This window comes from Oncorhynchus mykiss, chromosome 19 (assembly GCF_013265735.2).
Source record: "Oncorhynchus mykiss isolate Arlee chromosome 19, USDA_OmykA_1.1, whole genome shotgun sequence".
NCBI lineage: Eukaryota > Metazoa > Chordata > Actinopteri > Salmoniformes > Salmonidae > Oncorhynchus > Oncorhynchus mykiss.
The window spans coordinates 62,350,558-62,366,270 of record NC_048583.1 but is presented as its reverse complement, the minus strand read 5'-3'; the positions used below and the strand labels follow the sequence as shown (position 1 = coordinate 62,366,270).

General features: G+C 44.0%; 1 protein-coding gene across 1 annotated transcript in view; it reads right to left on the bottom strand.

Moving 5' to 3' along the window:
• sos2 (son of sevenless homolog 2 (Drosophila)) overlaps positions 1-15,713 on the bottom strand; it is a 103,407-nt gene that overhangs the window by 13,247 nt on the left and 74,447 nt on the right. Inside the window, exons 8-16 of the mRNA XM_036955323.1 lie at positions 10,183-10,281; positions 9,330-9,457; positions 7,885-8,540; positions 5,041-5,122; positions 4,805-4,927; positions 3,741-3,853; positions 2,054-2,276; positions 1,150-1,269; positions 397-559 (exon numbers count right to left, since the gene is read on the bottom strand). Coding sequence (XP_036811218.1) covers positions 397-559; positions 1,150-1,269; positions 2,054-2,276; positions 3,741-3,853; positions 4,805-4,927; positions 5,041-5,122; positions 7,885-8,540; positions 9,330-9,457; positions 10,183-10,281 — 1,707 coding nt within the window. The remainder of the gene's footprint in view (positions 1-396; positions 560-1,149; positions 1,270-2,053; positions 2,277-3,740; positions 3,854-4,804; positions 4,928-5,040; positions 5,123-7,884; positions 8,541-9,329; positions 9,458-10,182; positions 10,282-15,713) is intronic.

Genomic DNA, 15,713 nt, shown 5'->3' with positions numbered 1-15,713 from the left:
AAGTTAAAGCTAGCTAGCTACCAAGCTAAAGCTAGCTAGCTACCATAGCTGCCGCAGAAGTTGCTAATAACATCTGTATCAAAGACATTTTTAATCCTGCTCGTTTGTTCCTGCTCTTATTTCAAATGCTCACACACAGACTTTTCCCCCCATTCGGTCTAACAAATAATACCTTATTACCAACGCGTTATTGTAAACATATCGTTCGTGTTTGCTTGTTTGCAGACTTGTATTCTCTTGTACAGTTTTGACAGTGCTACTGATCGTCGTGGTGAAGCTAAAAAATAAAATTGTGTTTTTTTTTGACATGTCAAATAGCGTTCTTTTGACGTTAATCTTTTTTTTTTTTACACGCAAAGACCCAAACGGCGTTCCATAGCGAAGGCGTGCGTTCACCTCAAAGGTGTGATCGAGCCGGTAGACAGGGACAGAGTTGATGGCGGAGACCACCTCCAGAACACCGTTGAAATTGTTGAGCTCCTGAAACACCTGGAGAATCTCAATGACCCGGGTGAACACTGCTACCCTCTCATCCAGGTTCTCTGCTTCCACAATACACCTGACAGAGAGACAGTCAGAGAGAGAGACACGGAAAGATAGAGAGACACAGAGAGAGACACAGAGAGAGAGACACAGAGAGAGAGACACAGAGAGAGAGACACAGAGAGAGAGACACAGACAGACAGACAGAGAAACAGACAGAGAAACAGACACAGAGAGAGAGAGAGACAGAAACAGACAGAGAGAGACAGAAACAGACAGAGAGAGACAGAGAGAGACAGAGAGAGACAGAGAGAGACAGAGAAACAGACAGAGAGAGACAGAGAGAGAGACAGAGAGAGAGACAGAGAGAGAGACAGAGAGAGAGACAGAGAGAGAGAGAGAGAGAGAGAGAGAGAGACAGAGAGAGAGACAGAGAGAGAGACAGAGAGAGAGACAGAGAGACAGAGAGAGAGACAGAGAGACAGAGAGAGAGAGAGAGACAGAGAGAGAGAGACAGGATATCAGTATTACAGTTACTGACCGAGTTCATAGCAGGGAGATAGATGTTCAGTAGGGCACACAGTAGGAAAATGATTATTATCGGACAAGTTCATGTTCGACTCGGTTTCATAACATATTCCACCTACTACTACCACCACTACTCACTTCTCAAACCACAGTGTAAGGTTGGTGGTGTGGCGGATCATTCTCAGTAGGTTGGGAGAGTTATTCTCCTTGTCCTCTTTGGTCCAGACACTCCCCACCAGCTCAGATGGCCTCACAGCCCTGGGGACAGTAACACACTTCAATAAGACAGTAACACTCCCCACTAGCTCAGATGGCCTCACAACCCTGGGGAGAGAAGGGGGACAGTAACACACTCCCCCACCAGCTCAGATGGCCTCACAGCCCTGGGGAGAGAAGGGGGACAGTAACACACTCCCCCACCAGCTCAGATGGCCTCACAGCCCTGGGGAGAGAAGGGGGCAGTAACACTCCCCCACCAGAAGGGGGCAGTAACACACTCCCCCACCAGAAGGGGGCAGCAACACACTCCCCCACCAGAAGGGGGCAGTAACACACTCCCCCACCAGAAGGGGGCAGCAACACACTCCCCCACCAGAAGGGGGCAGTAACACACTCCCCCACCAGAAGGGGGCAGTAACACACTCCCCCACCAGAAGGGGGCAGTAACACACTCCCCCACCAGAAGGGGGCAGCAACACACTCCCCCACCAGAAGGGGGCAGCAACACACTCCCCCACCAGAAGGGGACAGTAACACTCCCCCACCAGAAGGGGACAGTAACACTCCCCCACCAGAAGGGGGCAGTAACACTCTGCGCAGCACGTCTCTTGTCCCCTCTGAGAGGAGAAGTTGTGAAAGGCTGTTTTATGATCCATAGTCCCTCAGTTCAACATATTACATTGAAACAAGATATTTCCACAGTCCTATGGACAACACATGGTCTACTAGCTTCAGCTGGCTGGCAGGTTAAACCATGTTGGGTCAGATCAGTGAATGAGGTGTCACTGATCGCCATAGTAACAGCAGGCGTCGTCGGCCTAACCTGTATAGCTCTGACTCCAACAGGGTGAGCTGACGGGCGATCTCTATGGGGTGAAGGGTCATGAGGTCAAAGGTGTCCGTCTGACCCAGGCGGCTGATGTGCCACTCGATGGGCGGGGGCGGGCTCTCGAAGGTGATGTTGTGGCTGACCCCGTTGGACTGAGTCTGCATCTTCCTCTTGATGATCTTGTTGATAGACTCCACCCACTTCCTCATAGACTTTCCTGAGGAAGTGACACGTGACAAGGACTTGTTTTTTATGTTTTTTTTTTCTCATTCATGACAATTAAGCTTAAATTAAACTTCGCTAAAAGTACAACATGACCATTGTCCAGTCCCTCCCTATCTAATCACCGTCAGAGGATTAGAAGTCAAAGTTTGAGACTCTCTAACACCTTAATATGTTTTATTGTGATGAGAGTTCTGGTGGACACCCAATGCATTAATTACACATCGCAACTAAACTTAAAACTTGACAACATTTTCTGCACAATAACATAAGTGACTAGTAAATAATAAAAGTAAGCCAACACTGCAAAATGTGTTCCTGTGAGTGAACATATTGGTATTGTAGTAAGAAATACTGTAGTAGTATTGCGGTAGTAGTATTGCGGTAGTCCTGTAGTAGTATTGAGGTAGTAGTATTGCGGTAGTAGTATTGAGGTAGTCCTGTAGTAGTATTGAGGTAGTAGTATTGCGGTAGTAGTATTGAGGTAGTCCTGTAGTAGTATTGCGGTAGTAGTATTGAGGTAGTATTATTGAGGTAGTATTGCGGTAGTCCTGTAGTAGTATTGAGGTAGTAGTATTGCGGTAGTAGTATTGAGGTAGTCCTGTAGTAGTATTGCGGTAGTAGTATTGAGGTAGTATTATTGAGGTAGTATTGCGGTAGTCCTGTAGTAGTATTGAGGTAGTAGTATTGCGGTAGTAGTATTGAGGTAGTCCTGTAGTAGTATTGAGGTAGTAGTATTGCGGTAGTAGTATTGAGGTAGTCCTGTAGTAGTATTGAGGTAGTAGTATTGCGGTAGTAGTATTGAGGTAGTCCTGTAGTAGTATTGCGGTAGTAGTATTGAGGTAGTATTATTGAGGTAGTATTGCGGTAGTCCTGTAGTAGTATTGAGGTAGTAGTATTGCGGTAGTAGTATTGAGGTAGTCCTGTAGTAGTATTGCGGTAGTAGTATTGAGGTAGTATTATTGAGGTAGTATTGCGGTAGTCCTGTAGTAGTATTGAGGTAGTAGTATTGCGGTAGTAGTATTGAGGTAGTCCTGTAGTAGTATTGAGGTAGTAGTATTGCGGTAGTAGTATTGAGGTAGTCCTGTAGTAGTATTGCGGTAGTAGTATTGCGGTAGTCCTGTAGTAGTATTGCGGTAGTAGTATTGCGGTAGTCCTGTAGTAGTATTGCGGTAGTAGTATTGAGGCAGTCCTGTAGTAGTAGTAGTATTGCGGTAGTAGTATTGCGGTAGTCATGTAGTAGTATTGAGGTAGTCCTGTAGTATTATTGAGGTAGTCCTGTAGTATTATTGAGGTAGTAGTATTGAGGTAGTAGTGTAGTGGTACTGTAGTATTGAGGTAGTACTGTAGTATTGAGGTAGTACTGTAGTATTGAGGTAGTACTGTAGTATTGAGGTAGTACTGTAGTATTGAGGTAGTACTCTAGTATTGAGGTAGTACTCTAGTATTGAGGCAGTACCTCGTAGCTGTAGAATGCTGCTGATGTACTCCTCCAGTCTGCCTCGTAGCTCGGGGTCGTTCTCAAAGTCATAGAAATGATGTTCCACCCACTGACGAAACACATTCAGGACCCTGAGAGAGAGAGACACGAAGGATCAGTCAAATTCATTTATAAAGCACTTTTTATTTCAATAGCTATCACTGTGCTTTAAAAAAATACTATTTTGGAGAGAGATGCCACAGTAGAAAGTCGGAAGGTTGGGGCCACAGGAATGGTGATGATGGACCGGCCCCATCAAGTAGGGATGGATGAGTCTGATTGGACAGCGGGATGGTGCGATGGACTCTGATTGGACAGTGGGATGTACTCTGATTGGACAGTGGGATGTACTCTGATTGGACAGTAGGAAGGAGTCTGATTGGACAGTGGGATGTACTCTGATTGGACAGTAGGAAGGAGTCTGATTGGACAGTGGGATGGACTCTGATTGGACAGTGGGATGTACTCTGATTGGACAGTAGGAAGGAGTCTGATTGGACAGTGGGATGTACTCTGATTGGACAGTGGGAAGGAGTCTGATTGGACAGTAGGAAGGAGTCTGATTGGACAGTGGGATGTACTCTGATTGGACAGTAGGAAGGAGTCTGATTGGACAGTAGGAAGGAGTCTGATTGGACAGTGGGATGTACTCTGATTGGACAGTGGGATGTACTCTGATTGGACAGTAGGAAGGAGTCTGATTGGACAGTGGGATGTACTCTGATTGGACAGTGGGATGTACTCTGATTGGACAGTAGGAAGGAGTCTGATTGGACAGTGGGATGTACTCTGATTGGACAGTGGGATGTACTCTGATTGGACAGTAGGAAGGAGCCTGATTGGACAGTGGGATGTACTCTGATTGGACAGTGGGATGTACTCTGATTGGACAGTAGGAAGGAGTCTGATTGGACAGTGGGATGTACTCTGATTGGACAGTAGGAAGGAGTCTGATTGGACAGTGGGATGTACTCTGATTGGAAAGTGGGATGTACTCTGATTGGACAGTAGGAAGGAGTCTGATTGGACAGTGGTGATTATACCTGAGTTGGACCGGTTGGACGTACTCCCTCCGGAACCTCTGTAGCTCTGCAGCCATTGGCTGATCTCCGTTCCATAGCGCCTGCTTGTCTGCTTCGGTGGGCTCCGGCTCTGGGATCTCAATCCTGTGTGTCAAAAATAATAATCATTGGTTTCAGGCAACAACAACAACAAAAAGAAACACATATAAAAAAAATATTTTAAAAAAATAATCCAAACGACAGCAGGTCCGACCTACCTGTCTATCAGGAGGCCGAGGAGCTCGTGGGGCTTGCAGAAGGACCGGTAGGTGGTCAGAAAAGTGCGCACAAAGTTGGGATCTAAAGGACGGCAGAAAAATGTATTGAATCATAACACTTGCATCATAAATAAATCACATTTCTTTTGTATTTGTAAATAACATCAAATTGATCAGAAATACAGTGTAGACATTGTTCATGTTGTAAATGACTATTGTAGCTGGAAACGGCTGATTTTTTAGTGGAATATCTACATAGGTGTACAGAGGCCCATTATCAGGAGTGGGAGGCCCCGGTGCACAACGGAGCATTTCCAGCTACGATAGTCATTTACAACATTAACACAATGTCTACACTGTATTTCTGATCAATTCGATGCTATTTTAATGGACAATTTTTTTGTTGCTTTTCTTTCAAAAACAAGGACATTTCTAAGTGACTCCAAACTTTTGAACGGTAGTGTGTGTGTGTTTCTATATATTTATACACACACACACACACACACGCACGCACACGCACACACGCACACACACACGCACACACACACACACACGCACACACACACGCACACACACGCAAAAAAGAAACGTCACTTTTTCAGGACCCTGTCTTTCAAAGATAATTAGTAAAAATCGAAATAACTTCACATATCTTCATTGTAAAGGGTTTAAACACTGTTTCCCATGCTTGTTCAATGAACCATCAACAATTAATGAACATGCACCTGTGGAATGGTCGTTAAGACACTAACAGCTTACAGATTGTAGGCAATTAAGGTCCCAGTTATGAAAACTTAGGACACTAAAGAGGCCTTTCTACTGACTGTGAAAAACACTAAAAGAAAGATGCTCAGGGTCCCTGCTCATCTGCGTGAACGTGCCTTAGGCATGCTGCAAGGAGGCATGAGGACTGCAGATGTGGCCAGGGCAATAAACTGCAATGTCTGTACTGTGAGACGTCTAAGACAGGGCTACAGGGAGACAGGACGGACAGCTGATCGTCCTCCCAGTGACAGACCAAATGTAACAAGTCCTGCACAGGATCGGTACATCCGAACATCACACCTCATCACAGGTACAGGATGGCAACAACTGCCCGAGTTACACTAGGTACGCACAATCACTCCATCAGTGCTCAGACTGTCTGCAATAGGCTGAGAGAGGCTGGACTGAGGGCTTGTAGGCCTGTTGTAAGGCAGGTCCTCACCAGACATCACCGGCAACAACGTGACCTATGGGCACAAATACACCGTCGCTCATCCTGACATGACCCTCCAGCATGACAGTGCCACCAGCCATACTGCTCGTTCTGTATGTGATTTCCTGCAAGACAGAAATGTCAGTGTTCTGCCATGGCCAGCGAAGAGCCCGGATCTCAATCCCATTGAGCACGTCTGGGATCTTTTGGATCGGAGGGTGAGGGCTAGGGCCATTCCCCCCAGAAATGTCTTGGAACTTGCAGGTGCCTTGGTGGAAGAGTGAGGTAACATCTCACAGCAAGAACTGGCAAATCTGGTGCAGTCCATGAGGAGGAGATGCACTGCAGTACTTAATGCAGCTGGTGGCCACACCAGATACTGACTGTTACTTTTGATTTTGACCCCCCCCCCCCTTTGTTCAGGGACACATTATTCAATTTCTGTTAGTCACATGTCTGTGGAACTTGTTCAGTTTATGTTTCAGTTGTTGAATCTTGTTATGTTCATACACATATTTACACATGTTAAGTTTGCTGAAAATAAACGCAGTTGACAGTGAGAGGACGTTTCTTTTTTTGCTGAGTTTACACACACACACACACACACACACACACACACAGTATGTTCCGCCCCCTCGACCATTCGCCCCGACAAAACTTTTCCGGCAGTTGAATCTAGTTGCCTACTCTAGAGAACTGTCCTAGACTCTAGAGTACTGTCCTAGACTCTAGAGAACTGTCCTAGACTCTAGAGTACTGTCCTAGACTCTAGAGTACTGTCCTAGACTCTAGAGTACAGTCCTAGACTCTAGAGTACAGTCCTAGACTCTAGAGTACTGTCCTAGTACTGTCCTAGACTCTAGAGAACTGTCATAGACTCTAGAGAACTGTCCTAGACTCTAGAGTACTGTCCTAGACTCTAGAATACTGTCCTAGACTCTAGAGTATTGTCCTAGACTCTAGAGTACAGTCCTAGACTCTAGAGTACAGTCCTAGACTCTAGAGTACAGTCCTAGACTCTAGAGTACTGTCCTACTCCTGTCCTAGACTCTAGAGCACTGTCCTAGACCCTAGAGCACTGTCCTAGACTCTAGAGTACTGTCATAGACTCTAGAGTACTGTCCTAGACTCTAGAGCACTGTCCTAGACTCTAGAGCACTGTCCTAGACTCTAGAGTACTGTCCTAGACTCTAGAGTACTGTCCTAGACTCTAGAGCACTGTCCTAGACTCTAGAGCACTGTCCTAGACTCTAGAGTACTGTCCTAGACTCTAGAGTACTGTCCTAGACTCTAGAGCACTGTCCTAGACTCTAGAGCACTGTCCTAGACTCTAGAGTACTGTCCTAGACTCTAGAGTACTGTCCTAGACTCTAGAGTACTGTCCTAGACTCTAGAGCACTGTCCTAGACTCTAGAGTACTGTCCTAGACTCTAGAGTACTGTCCTAGACTCTAGAGCACTGTCCTAGACTCTAGAGTACTGTCCTAGACTCTAGAGTACTGTCCTAGACTCTAGAGCACTGTCCTAGACTCTAGAGCACTGTCCTAGACTCTAGAGCACTGTCCTAGACTCTAGAGTACTGTCCTAGACTCTAGAGTACACTACTCTTAAAACAGACAACACGGTAGGGGTCTCAGCCAGGCTTACCAGCATACATGTGGTAGGTGAGCCTCTCTATAAGCTTGACCACCGTGCCTGCTTTAATAATGGGTATCCCCGTCTTGCTCTGGACGCGATCTTCAAACACGATGTTCTCCTCCGAGTCGTGCACAGCGAAGCGGTATAGCTCTGGCGAGGGCAGGCGGAGGGGCTGGGCCTGCTCCTCGTGCTGCAGAACCGTGTCCAACATACGGTCCAGCGTGGAGCGGTACTGCAGGGTGACCAGCGCCGCCATCCACGCCCCCTTGTCCTCCGCCGAGCGGGCGCAGAACACCACACAGTTCTCGTCTTTACCGACGAGTTCGAAGGCGTGTTTGAACTCCGCCGAGTCCTCGCGGTCCACGATGCGGACTTTCCGCAGGACGAACTTCTCCTTGAGACGGAACTCGGCCCCGCTTCCGGAACCGGGGAGTCGGGAGCTCTGATTGGCCTTGCAGCTGATCATGAGGCCGTCGAACAGGAAGTTGTGTCGCTCGTGTTTGGCGCCGGCGCGGAGGAGCGCCCCCTCCAGGATGAACTCGGAACAGCACTGGCCGATGTCCTTCCCCTCCCAGCCGTCGATGCTCTTCTGGATCTCGTTCATCCTCTTGATGGCCAGCTGCTTGCTGCGCACCTGACGACTGTACAGACGGTACTTGGGCTCGCTGGAGGAGTATATATATAAAAGAGAGAGAGAGAGAGAGAGAGAGAGAAAGAGAGAGTAGTGAGAGAGAGAGAGAGAGAGAGAGAGAGAGAGAGAGAGAGAGAGAGAGAGAGAAAGAGAGAGTAGTGAGAGAGAGAGAGAGAGAGAGAGAGAGAGAGAGAGAGAGAGAGAGAGAGAGAGAGAGAGAGGGAGAGAGAAAGAGAGAGTAGTGAGAGAGAGAGAAAGAGAGAGAAAGAAAGAAAGAAAAAAAGAGAAAGAGAGAGAGAAAGAGAGAGAGAGAAAGAGAGAAAGAGAGAAGAGAGAGAGAGAGAAAGAGAGAGTAGTGAGAGAGAGAGAGGAAGAGAGTAGTGAGAGAGAGAGAGAAAGAGAGTAGTGAGAGAGAAAGAAAGAGAGAGAGAGAGAGAAAGAAAAAAAGAGAAAGAGAAAGAGAGAGAGAGAAAGAGAGAGAGGAGTGAGAGAGAGAGAGAGAGAAAGAGGAGTGAGAGAGAGAGAGAAAGAAAGAGAGAGAGAGAAAGAGAGAGAGAGAGAGAGAGACAGAGAGAGACAGAGAGAGAGAGAGAGAGAGAGAGAGAGAGAGAGAGAGAGACAGAGAGAGAGAGAGACAGAGAGAGACAGAGAGAGAGAGAGGGAGGTCAGGAAACTGAGGAATCAATCAAAACCTTTATTTAACTAGAATAATTGTTGAGAACACAATGTGTTTACAATAACAACCTGAAAACGAATCACATTTAATGTGCAGCAGCAAGACGTGTGTATCTGCACGGTGTAGTGTGGAGGCGCAGCTACGTACCCAGGCTTGCGTCGGGGCAGGTGTTTGGTGTAGATGCGTTCCACGCTACACTGGAGGTTGAGCAGAGCGGTGATGGCCTGCTTCAGACACTCCCTGTCGTCCTGCTCCTCACTGTGCTCCTGCAGCTGCTGCTCGCAAAACACAAGGTGACAGGCGTTAGGCATTGATGCATGTTTTAAGGTATGCACAGAGAAAACCGCGTCCCTCATTACAGGAAGACTAAAAAGTTGTTAAAAGTTGTTGGCGGGGGCACGGACACTTTCCGTGGAGGTGATCGATGCCACAGCAGACGCAGGTGGTCTGAACACTATTAAAATGTTCGACTGATTGACTAGCTCATGGTTTACAAGACGTAAAGCTGAAATCTGTTAAAAAAGGGGGGGAGGGGAAAAAAACATCTGTCCCCCCCCCTCAGTGTCTTTCGTTATTGTTTTTTTGTGTTTTTGTTGATGACACGGAGGAGAGGAGCATTGTGGGAAGAAAAAAAAAGTCTCAGGACATGTCCTACTGTTCTATTACCGACGTCCCATGATCCTCGCTGATGTAATAAAACGCAAGCCGACGTGGCAGTTTCACCAACTACGGATGACAGATATAATAAATAACTACGCTAAAGTTAACAAAAACTATCTATAGTCAACCGACAGGAATCAGGAGCTCTCAGACCCTGGACAGAGAGCTTGACCCGATTTTCATATTTAACCACAAGATGGCGACTCGTAGGGAAGGACCAAAACACTGGCCTTGACAAGCTCAAAGTCGAAACACTGTTCAACCTCACTGTGAGAAGGACATGCATGGACTCTGTGTGTGTGTGTGTGTGTGTGTGTGTGTGTGTCTGTCTAACACTCACCTGCAGTAGTTCAAAGTAGTGCAAACAGTGGTATACAGGAACCATCATGAGCTGTGGCAGGACGTACTGAACCGCCTCCTTGAAACCTTCAGCTATGGACTGTAGAGACAGACACCAGCATTACATATTACTGTAGAGACAACACAACATATTACTGTAGAGACACCAACATTACATACTACTGTAGAGACAGACACCAACATTACATACTACTGTAGAGACAGACACCAGCATTACATACTACTGTAGAGACAGACACCAACATGACATACTACTGTAGAGACAGACACCAGCATTACATACTACTGTAGAGACAGACACCAACATTACATACTACTGTAGAGACAGACAACAACATTACATACTACTGTAGAGACAGACACCAGCATTACATACTACTGTAGAGACAGACACCAACATTACATACTACTGTAGAGACAGACACCAACATTACATACTACTGTAGAGACACCAACATTACATACTACTGTAGAGACAGACACCAGCATTACATACTACTGTAGAGATAGACACCAGCATTACATACTACTGTAGAGACAGACAACAACATTACATACTACTGTAGAGATAGACACCAACATTACATACTACTGTAGAGATAGACACCAACATTACATACTACTGTAGAGACAGACACCAACATTATATACTACTGTAGAGACAGACACCAGCATTACATACTACTGTAGAGATAGACACCAACATTACATACTACTGTAGAGACAGACACACCAACATTACATACTACTGTAGAGACAACAACATTACATACTACTGTAGAGACAGACAACAACATTACATACTACTGTAGAGACAGACACCAGCATTACATACTACTGTAGAGATAGACACCAGCATTACATACTACTGTAGAGACAGACACCAGCATTACATACTACTGTAGAGACAGACACCAACATTACATACTACTGTAGAGACAGACAACAACATTACATACTACTGTAGAGACAGACACCAACATTACATACTACTGTAGAGACAGACACCAACATTACATACTACTGTAGAGACAGACCAGCATTACATATTACTGTAGAGACAACACAACATATTACTGTAGAGACACCAACATTACATACTACTGTAGAGACAGACACCAGCATTACATACTACTGTAGAGACAGACACCAACATTACATACTACTGTAGAGACAGACACCAACATTACATACTACTGTAGAGACAGACACCAGCATTACATACTACTGTAGAGACAGACAACAACATTACATACTACTGTAGAGACAGACACCAGCATTACATACTACTGTAGAGACAGACACCATTACATACTACTGTAGAGATAGACACCAGCATTACATATTACTGTAGAGACACCAACATTACATACTACTGTAGAGACAACACAACATATTACTGTAGAGACACCAACATTACATACTACTGTAGAGACAGACACCAACATTACATACTACTGTAGAGACAACATTACATACTACTGTAGAGACACCAACATTACATACTACTGTAGAGACAGACACCAACATTACATACTACTGTAGAGACAGACACCAACATTACATACTACTGTAGAGACAGACACCAACATTACATACTACTGTAGAGACAGACACAACAACATTACATACTACGGTAGAGACAGACACCAACATTACATACTACTGTAGAGACAGACACCAGCATTACATATTACTGTAGAGACAACACAACATATTACTGTAGAGACACCAACATTACATACTACTGTAGAGACAGACACCAACATTACATACTACTGTAGAGACAGACCAGCATTACATATTACTGTAGAGACAACACAACATATTACTGTAGAGACACCAACATTACATACTACTGTAGAGACAGACACCAACATTACATACTACTGTAGAGACAGACACCAACATTACATACTACTGTAGAGACAGACCAGCATTACATATTACTGTAGAGACAACACAACATATTACTGTAGAGACACCAACATTACATACTACTGTAGAGACAGACACCAACATTACATACTACTGTAGAGACAGACACCAGCATTACATACTACTGTAGAGACAGACACCAACATGACATACTACTGTAGAGACAGACAACAACATTACATACTACAGTAGAGACAGACACCAACATGACATACTACTGTAGAGACAGACACCAACATTACATACTACTGTAGAGACAGACACCAACATTACATACTACTGTAGAGACAGACACCAACATTACATACTACTGTAGAGACAGACACCAACATTACATACTACTGTAGAGACAGACACCAGCATTACATATTACTGTAGAGACAACACAACATATTACTGTAGAGACACCAACATTACATACTACTGTAGAGACAGACACCAACATTACATACTACTGTAGAGACAGACCAGCATTACATATTACTGTAGAGACAACACAACATATTACTGTAGAGACACCAACATTACATACTACTGTAGAGACAGACACCAACATTACATACTACTGTAGAGACAGACACCAACATTACATACTACTGTAGAGACAGACCAGCATTACATATTACTGTAGAGACAACACAACATATTACTGTAGAGACACCAACATTACATACTACTGTAGAGACAGACACCAACATTACATACTACTGTAGAGACAGACACCAGCATTACATACTACTGTAGAGACAGACACCAACATGACATACTACTGTAGAGACAGACACCAACATTACATACTACTGTAGAGACAGACACCAACATTACATATTACTGTAGAGACAACACAACATATTACTGTAGAGACACCAACATTACATACTACTGTAGAGACAGACACCAACATTACATACTACTGTAGAGACAGACACCAGCATTACATACTACTGTAGAGACAGACACCAACATGACATACTACTGTAGAGACAGACACCAACATTACATACTACTGTAGAGACAGACACCAACATTACATACTACTGTAGAGACAGACACCAACATTACATACTACTGTAGAGACAGACACCAACATTACATACTACTGTAGAGACAGACACCAACATTACATACTACTGTAGAGACAGACACCAACATTACATACTACTGTAGAGACAGACACCATTATATACTACTGTAGAGACAGACAGCAACATTACATACTACTGTAGAGACAGACACCAACATTACATATTACTGTAGAGACAGACACAACAACATTACATACTACTGTAGAGACAGACACCAGCATTGTATACTACTGTAGAGACAGACACCAGCATTGTATACTACTGTAGAGACAGACACCAGCATTGTATACTACTGTAGAGACAGACAACAACATTACATACTACTGTAGAGACAGACACCATTATATACTACTGTAGAGACAGACACCAACATTACATACTACTGTAGAGACAGACAACAACATTACATACTACTGTAGAGACAGACACAACAACATTACATACTACGGTAGAGACAGACAACAACATTACATACTACTGTAGAGACAGACACCAACATTACATACTACTGTAGAGACAGACACCAGCATTACATACTACTGTAGAGACAGACAACAACATTACATACTACTGTAGAGACAGACACCAACATTACATACTACTGTAGAGACAGACACCAACATTACATACTACTGTAGAGACAGACACCAGCATTACATACTACTGTAGAGACAGACACCAACATTACATACTACTGTAGAGACAGACACCAACATTACATACTACTGTAGAGACAGACAACAACATTACATACTACTGTAGAGACAGACAACATGACATACTACTGTAGAGACAGACACCAACATTACATACTACTGTAGAGACAGACACCAACATTACATACTACTGTAGAGACAGACAACATTACATACTACTGTAGAGATAGACACCAACATTACATACTACTGTAGAGACAGACACCAACATTACATACTACTGTAGAGACAGACACCAACATTACATACTACTGTAGAGACAGACACCATTACATACTACTGTAGAGACAGACACCAACATTACATACTACTGTAGAGACAGACAACAACATTACATACTACTGTAGAGACAGACACCAACATTACATACTACTGTAGAGACAGACACCAACATTACATACTACTGTAGAGACAGACACCAACATTACATACTACTGTAGAGACAGACAACAACATTACATACTACTGTAGAGACAGACACCAGCATTACATACTACTGTAGAGATAGACACCAGCATTACATACTACTGTAGAGACAGACACCAGCATTACATACTACTGTAGAGACAGACAACAACATTACATACTACTGTAGAGACAGACAACAACATTACATACTACTGTAGAGACAGACACCAACATTACATACTACTGTAGAGACAGACACCAACATTACATACTACTGTAGAGACAGACACCAGCATTACATACTACTGTAGAGACAGACAACAACATTACATACTACTGTAGAGACAGACACCAACATTACATACTACTGTAGAGACAGACACCAACATTACATACTACTGTAGAGACAGACACCAGCATTACATACTACTGTAGAGACAGACACCAGCATTACATACTACTGTAGAGACAGACACCAACATTACATACTACTGTAGAGACAGACACCAACATTACATACTACTGTAGAGACAGACAACAACATTACATACTACTGTAGAGACAGACAACATGACATACTACTGTAGAGACAGACACCAACATTACATACTACTGTAGAGACAGACACCAACATTACATACTACTGTAGAGACAGACAACATTACATACTACTGTAGAGATAGACACCAACATTACATACTACTGTAGAGACAGACACCAACATTACATACTACTGTAGAGACAGACACCAACATTACATACTACTGTAGAGACAGACACCATTACATACTACTGTAGAGACAGACACCAACATTACATACTACTGTAGAGACAGACAACAACATTACATACTACTGTAGAGACAGACACCAACATTACATACTACTGTAGAGACAGACACCAACATTACATACTACTGTAGAGACAGACACCAACATTACATACTACTGTAGAGACAGACAACAACATTACATACTACTGTAGAGACAGACACCAGCATTACATACTACTGTAGAGACAGACAACAACATTACATACTACTGTAGAGACAGACACCAACATTACATACTACTGTAGAGACAGACACCAGCATTACATACTACTGTAGAGACAGACACCATTACATACTACTGTAGAGACAGACACCAACATGACATACTACTGTAGAAACAGACACCAGCATTACATACTACTGTAGAGACAGACACACCAACATTACATACTACTGTAGAGGCAGACACCAACATTACATACTACTGTAGAGACAGACACCAACATTATTTTACATATTACTGTAGAGACAAAGACAACCTAGAGACAGAGAGGACAGGAGAGACGGGGTCCCTCTGCTATGGACTGAAGAA